The sequence below is a fragment of the Phaseolus vulgaris genome, chromosome 7 (genome assembly GCF_000499845.2).
Source record: "Phaseolus vulgaris cultivar G19833 chromosome 7, P. vulgaris v2.0, whole genome shotgun sequence".
Classification (NCBI taxonomy): domain Eukaryota; kingdom Viridiplantae; phylum Streptophyta; class Magnoliopsida; order Fabales; family Fabaceae; genus Phaseolus; species Phaseolus vulgaris.
In genome coordinates this window covers 31,264,992-31,272,662 of record NC_023753.2, presented here as the reverse complement: position 1 = coordinate 31,272,662, position 7,671 = coordinate 31,264,992, and the positions used below count along the sequence as shown (strand labels likewise).

Here is a 7,671-nt window from a genome sequence, read left to right as displayed (position 1 = left end):
CTTAATCCCATTTTTTTACATATGTTGGCTAGACAATCCCTTAGTATATAGGGTCCTATTTCTTATACGATCAGCATTCGTTGCTATGTATAAGAAGTTATGACTTCATTAATTACAAAGTTATTTTATACGTGCATATGTAAAACAATTTCCTAATTAATCTAACAACCATAAACTTTAATTATATATAATATAATTATGATTTACTTGTAACTAGTTAGGTTGAGTTAGTGTTGGGTTACTTGAGATTTGAAATCCTAATTTCATTCTTGTTGTAATAAAAACAAAAACAAAAACTATGACTTAGGAGTTATGGAAAGGGTTGAAATTTCAGTCCAAGTTTTTTATGGTGATGATAGTTATTGTGCATTAAAAGCAAACACTTCAGGAGTCACCCAAAACTAAGGAGAAGCATGCATTTGGATGTCGTTTAATTCGTTTATGTAATTATTTACAATGAAATAAACTTTAATCAACCAAAATCATATATATTAAAAAACAGAAGCGGAGATCATAAAACTACCGAAATGGGATTCACAATTTAAAAATATAAGTTAGAAGAATGAAGCAGCATTTGTAAAAGTATTGCTAGATATGTTTTTTAGAATAATGATACGAGAATCAAACAGTAATAGAACACTGATTAAAGAAGTTGTCCTCGTAAACATAGTACGATGTTAACAGCATCCACCTACCGCTTAATAAACAAATCAACGATGACACAACAAAGCCTAAAGTCCTTATTTCACTCTATATTTTAAGGGAACCTCCAATGACAAACACTTTTTATACAGCCCTAAAGTCTAAAATTAACCAAATAATATATACCAAAATATTAGTGAAGGAAGGAATAGATCCTGTGTGTCTCAAAGTGATAGCATCTCATATACCCCACTAGAATCACACTGTGTCCTATTGGACACAATTCTCCTAGCCTTGGTCATGTTGAGGTACAATAGGTGCCTCTTCATGAACAGAGGGATTGTCAAAAATTCTTTTTATTACCAAAATAATGAGAAAACCCAAAAAGGAGGAAGATGAGATGACACAAACTATAGTTTTATTAGACAGACAAATTTGTCCGCTCCATGAATAGATTAAGAATATTTTCTATACATTTTGAGGATCTTGCAATGTACATTCTCTCTATATACCTCTCACTTTAATTTTCCCTTCAACCCTTGCTGAGCTTTTTGTATTCTCTTACCAACAAGTTTGCCTAATTAAGCTAAGTACTTGATTCGTGGATGCAGTAGCTTCCAGCTACTTGCTTAAAGTTTAATTAAGCACACCCAATTGTTGTTAGTTCAATAGAATGCACATTTGAAAGAGGGTATGGTGTAGGCTTCACAATTTGGATGACGGAACCTAACTAAAAGGGAAACAACAGAATTGAAGACATATTATGAAGAAGAAAGAAAATTTGATTCATTAAAGTCTTGGTAACTGGTGAGATTAAATAGGATCATGTGCAGAGGTCACAAATAATAATAGAGCTTAGTCATGGAGGAATTAATTACATTGTCTGCCATTAATTTCCCTTTTTTTCGACATTTCCCTTCAGTTGAAAAGACAGCACTACTGCATATATATATATATATATATGTATATATATATATATAAAAACAAATATCATGAATGAAATTGGGCAAGGTAACGGTCAGCAGTTAGCTATAGTCGTGATGGGAAAAATCCCAAGAAAACTTGTCAGTGATCCGAAGCGCACAGCTGATATGATGAAGCCTGAAGGGCCATATCATTGTTCTCCATCCACACCATAGAAGGAGACAGTATAAAGCAGTAAAAAGTGTCAAAATATTAATTGAAACTGTGTCTACGAAACCATTAATGAGCGTCAATATGAGACACATGTAGAAGACCAAAATAATGTGTAAGGTGTCACAGAAGATATACGGAAGTGACTCACTACCTATTCTATATGCCTTCAAACAACATTGAATTTCTAGAGCGGCCAAAGAGTACATATAATTGAACCATTGAAAGTAGCAACTTAAGAAGAAAACCCAAAAGGTGAGAACTGAGAATGATATGAGAGAGATGTATATATAGTCTGCAAAAGTCTAATAAGCTTGACATATATGGAGGATATAAAAAGGTACATACATACATACATAAAGAAAACTATGAATAATGCGTTGCTTTTGGTTCCTCACAGTAAGGATAATGGCTTCCTTGTATATTCATTCCTTCGTTCTTTCGCTCCCACTAACACTTTTTAGGTACCCCCACTAGCTGTCTACTCCCAGTACCACACTGTATTCTTTAAAAGCAGGTTCATGATATATCCCTCATCTTTAACCTTTTTTTGTTCCTGCCAGAGCAAACAGGATAAAACTACAAGCAGCAGTCTACATGGACTACTGCTAGAAAACTTTCAGCTGAAAAATCATGAAAACCCTAATTAAATTAAATATACTACTTAACATAGAGACCATAAATAATGACTGGAAAAGCGTTGAGAGCCAGATGAGTGGAATTTTCCACGGAATGGGAATAGCTGAGTAGCTATTCACAATCTTATTGAGTTGCACCTGGGGGAGGGAGGTGGTGGTGGTGGTGGTGGTGACGAGGAAGAGTCAATGATGATGGTTGTTGTTGTTGTGGAAGTGGTGGTGGTGGTGGACGTTTTCGTTTCTTCTTCTCATAGCTGATGCCTCTTGCTTTGGACTGAAGTTCACGAACCTCACGGAGGTAGAGTCTCACAGCTCTTGCTCCAAATGGGTTGATTTCAGGCTTCCCTCCGTTTTCCTCGTAAGCTGCCCTGAGACGACCTATGAGGGCATCAAGGCTTCCCCAGGCTTGTCTTAGAGGACATGGACATGGTGCTGGAGGGTTTGGGTGCCCGTAAAAGGGACAGATCGGAGTGTGCACTTTGGTCTTGCCAAATTGGTCCAAGTACCTAACATCACAATAACAATTCAACAAGAAAAAGAAAAGAGAGATTAAGAAAAAGTGCATGTCATGGTATGTTTAGTTGTATACCCAGGTATTCTCAACCCTGGAGGTAAAAAATATTTTTTTTTCTCACAAAGATCGAATTCTAAACTATATGTTTAGAAAACAAGATCGTTCGTTTTCCATACTCATGAATCTGAAGATCGAATTTCAGACTACAAGCTTAAGAAAGAAGAGTATCTTCAAAGTACCGTGATGTTGGAATGGCATGGCATGTATAAGAAATGTTTGTACCTGAGAAATTCAAGGACGTGTGCACCGCTGCACCTGGAGAGGGAGAGAGGGGGTCGGTGATTCTTGAGGTACTGGCCAAAGGTGTTCCAGTCACGGCGCTTTTGGTTCTCGTAGCGGCTGCTGGTGTTGGGGGAAACAGAAGGGGAATTGGAGCTACCAACTAAGCTGTTGCTGGTGGTGGTGATGGCGGTTGTGGTGGTGGTGATGTGAGAGTTACACGAGTCCATAAATTCTTGAATTGAATCCATGGAGAGAAGCTAGCTAGACAAGAAGTTGAGCCTTGTGGTTTGCAGATCCAAGGTTGTTTTTGTCTCTTTGCCACCAGGGTTTCTTGTTCTAGGGTTCCTAAGACAGTGACCAGAGTGAGTGAGGGAGTGAGTAAGGGGAAGGAGGAAGAGAATGAGAGTGAGGGATGAATGGATAGATAGATGGATGGATGGAGATTAGACGGGATAAAGGATTACTATACTTATAATCTGGGAAACAGTGGTGGAGCAACGCTGTTCTCTAAAAAAATATTCTTTTTTGTAATGTCTTTGCGTTTTTGAGGTTTGTGTTAAGGAATACAACTACCTTGAAAGAAAATGAAAAGGAAAGAGGGAAGGAAACAAAGTCTGAATCACGATTGATATTACAGATTTCTAATTTTTCTTTTGGAGAGAGAGAAGATGTGAAGCTCCAAGTGGTGAAGCAAAGGAAGATTTATCTTTTTTTATGTCTGAGGATGTGATAAGATTGATGGGAGTGTGAGTGGACTGTTCCTCTCTACTATTTGCAGTTGCAGTTTTTATATATTGAGTAATACTAAGGCTACCCGGGGCAATGTTGGTTTTTTTTAGCAGTTTTTGAATTCAGGGATTGATAACATTTTGGTTTTATTTTTCCTTAAAAGGGTGGTGCAAATTCAGTGTTTCATCACTTATATTAATGCTTACATTAATATTCTTGTTTGTGTTGGAAGTAGATAGATATATATATATATATAGAGAGAGAGAGAGAGAAAAGGGATATGTGGGATTGCTAGGGCTTTTGAAAAAAATAGGAGAGTTGTAGAATAGGTTAAGAGATGGATGGAGACAGAAAAAAGTTTGAAGGGTAAAAAATGAGGTAATAACATGATTCTCTTTCTCCACACTATACCCTCCACTTTGAATGACAGTTCCTTACTCATTGACTACAATGCCCCTATTAATGTCCCCCTTTTCACCTTTCCATTCCTAAACAACACAAAAACTTTAATTGTCTCCCTCTTTCTTCTTCAATATAAACAAATCAAATTATCATAATCTTCTCTATGTCAAACTTTTCACTTGCCACTGCTTAATATTTTCAATCAAATTTAGACTATGCTATGCCTTTTCCCTAGGGAGGGAACGTTTTATGATGATATCAAATTTATTGATATTGTATTTACCATGAATTAGTTGCTTCAATGGTTGTTTTATTATTTTAGATGCAAGTAAACAATCGTAAAACCGTATATTTATATTAGACTATTAAATTTTCACAAGTTAAAATATAATAATTTACATAATTCTCTTTATTTAGGGATCCCATAATAAAGCAAATATATACATTACATCTTTTAATCCACTTGGAAGATTATCAAACATTTTTTTTATCTAACGTTTGTTTTTATCTATGTAGCATGTTATAAACAGGATAAACTAATATAAATTTTTATATATTTCAATTAATAACTACAATTCAATCATATTCTTTTCCTAATTACTGAATGTAGGTCAACAAAAAGTAATTGTTTTACATATCTTATTAAGTATTAATAATCTTTTTTCCTCGACTTGATAACAGAAAATTTGTAACCATTCTTATCATATATAATATTTTCATTTATATAATTTAATAATAAATAGAAATTTTATTTCATGAAATCTTCTAACATAATACTCACACTAATTTCTTACTCAAATACTCATTTCTAAAATTTTATTCCATTTAGAAATCTAAAACCTTATATTTTTTTATAATTACGATTAACTTGTTCATGGATAATGATGTTATAAATGAAGATTATATAAAGCAAAAGGTTTGTATAATTCATAAATGAAATTGTTGATATTGGTATGTATCATTCAATTAATGAATTTAATACACATGGTCATATATACTAAATAACATAAATAAGAAATATTAAGTTTGTTTATAATAAATTGTTCATGTCAGAAAAATAGTATATTCAAACTAAAATAAACCATTTTTTTGATAGTGAAGTAAATCGAACTATATTTATTTAATAAATTACAACTAAAGGTTTGAATTTTTGGAAGAGCAACCAATTTTCAACCAAATATCAAATTTATTTATTTTTAGTTTTAAATGGTGTACTAAAGAGATTTTTAAATTTTTTTAAAATATTTAATAAAGAATGTTATATTGAAGTTATGAAGAATTTGAAAATTCATTCTTTATTGCATGTTTGTTATATATTTAAACTCTTATAAATATAACATGCGACTAATAATAATTGCGAAAATGTATTTTAACATTATACTGTACAATATGCTGGAGTAGCTTCTATTGAGGAAATTAAGTCATGAATCAATGAATGGTTAGAGGGAAGTCATTTCAAGTATTAAAGATAGGATTAAACACACGTTATTTGAACTATCACTACAAGGAAGTTATGAAATAAAAATCAATTTTTAGAGATCAAAATAATTATTTACAATAGTAATTAAATTAGAGACTATTTTAGAAACTAAAAAAATTTGGTTTCTAAATTAGTTTCTAATAGTTTATAAATTGGTATCTAATTAGCAACCAAGTTTTAACTACCAATTATTTAGTTTCTAAATTTGGTCTCTAAAACATTGGTTGCTAATTAGATATCAATTTATAAACTATTTAACCACAGAAACTAATTTAAAAATCAATTTTTTTTTTAGTTTCTAAAATGGTCTCCAATTTAGTTACTATTGCAATTAATTATTTTGGTATCTAAAATTTGGTTTTTATTTCATGATTTTCTTTATTGTATACATTATTAGAATAAAAATGGAACTAGTAAAAAATTGTGCAAACAATTTTTTTTTATAATCACTATCAGAAAATAATGAAATAGAAATTAATTTTATAAATAAAAATAATTAGTTATTATAGTAACTAAATTAAAAATTATTTTAGAGGCTAAAAAATTTTTGGTTTCTAAATTAATATCTAATTAGTTACCAATTTAGAAACCATTTAACAATAATAGAAACTAATTTAGAATTTTTTTTTAATTTCTAAAATAGTTTCTAATTTAGTCTATAGTAACTAATTATTATTTTTTTTTAAAATTAGTTTTCTTATAATGAGTTTAATTATTAATAATTTAATAAAATATATAACTATAATTATTAGTTTATTTAACGACCTAGTATTACTCACCACTAGCTTATATTTCTTTCTCTTATAAACTTCCTATCCATTTCGTCGTGTCTACATTAATTGTTACGTATATTTTGTTTTTCGTAACTATAAAGTCTTAAAAAATATGGTTGTAGCAATGCATATAAAAGTTAGGAATAATAAAGTGAATTAGTGTGTCACTGACTTGTTCCGTTAACTCATTTTGATTCAGTTGACTTAACCCATCTATTTGAGAGGACAAAGACAGAAGAAGATGGACAGTTCTGTCAATTATTTTAAATCAAAGATTAAAATAAAAATTAATTTGAAAAAAATTAAATTTGGCATTCTATTATTTTAATAATAGAACTATGTGATCATACTGTAAATTAAATTATTAATATATAATGGAGTGATTTAATAAATAAAACTAATAATTCTTTTAATTTATTTTTAAAAAACACTAATTAACCAATTAAAGATTAAAAAATGTTTACACAATTAATTTGTTTTTTTAAAATAAAATAAAAAGAATAAAATCATAGACAAAAAAACCGTATCAAATTAGTATTTTCAACCCACTTATTTATTCATTTCATCATTTTAATTAAACTTTTTCTTTATCCACTATAACAACTAAATTAGAAATTGTTTTAGAGACTAAAAATTTTTTGGATTCTAAATTAGTTTCTATTATTGTTAAATAATTTCTAAATTGATATCTAATTAGCTATCAGATTTTAACAACCAATTATTTAGATTTTAAATTTGGTAGAAAAACCTTGGTAGTTAATTTGTTACCAATTTAAAAACCATTTAACAATAATAAAAACTAATTTAGAAACCAATTTTTTTTTTAGTTTCTAAAATATTTATAATTTAATCATTATAGCAACTAATTATTTTTTATCTCTAGAATTAGTTTCTATTTCATGATTTTATTGTAGTGGTCTTTAATGACCTTTATTATTATAAATTGAATTTTAAATTTAACCAACCTTATAAATCTAGTCTTATAAATCTAACTATTTTTATGAAATATTTGTGATGGATAATGTTGAATATATTATCTTGCAATTAATTGAAACTGTAGTTAAAGTGAAAATTGAG

General features: G+C 30.0%; 1 protein-coding gene across 1 annotated transcript; it reads right to left on the bottom strand.

The window, feature by feature from the left end:
• Window positions 1-1,980: 1,980 nt before the first annotated feature.
• Window positions 1,981-3,952, bottom strand: LOC137829972 (protein LIGHT-DEPENDENT SHORT HYPOCOTYLS 4-like). The gene is made up of 2 exons (XM_068637027.1): window positions 3,211-3,952; window positions 1,981-2,920 (listed from the first exon to the last, which is right to left on the bottom strand). The coding sequence occupies exons 1-2, from the start codon at window positions 3,456-3,458 to the stop codon at window positions 2,539-2,541; spliced, it is 630 nt and encodes a 209-aa protein (XP_068493128.1). The 5' UTR covers window positions 3,459-3,952; the 3' UTR covers window positions 1,981-2,538.
• Window positions 3,953-7,671: the final 3,719 nt, after the last annotated feature.

Coding starts and splice junctions, on each gene's coding strand:
- LOC137829972 (XM_068637027.1), bottom strand. CDS start 3,458: ATGGATTCAATTCAAGAATTTATGGACTCGTGTAACTCTCACATCACC. Junction 2,921..3,210: donor CACGTCCTTGAATTTCTCAG/GTACAAACATTT, acceptor TTGTGATGTTAG/GTACTTGGACCAATTTGGCA.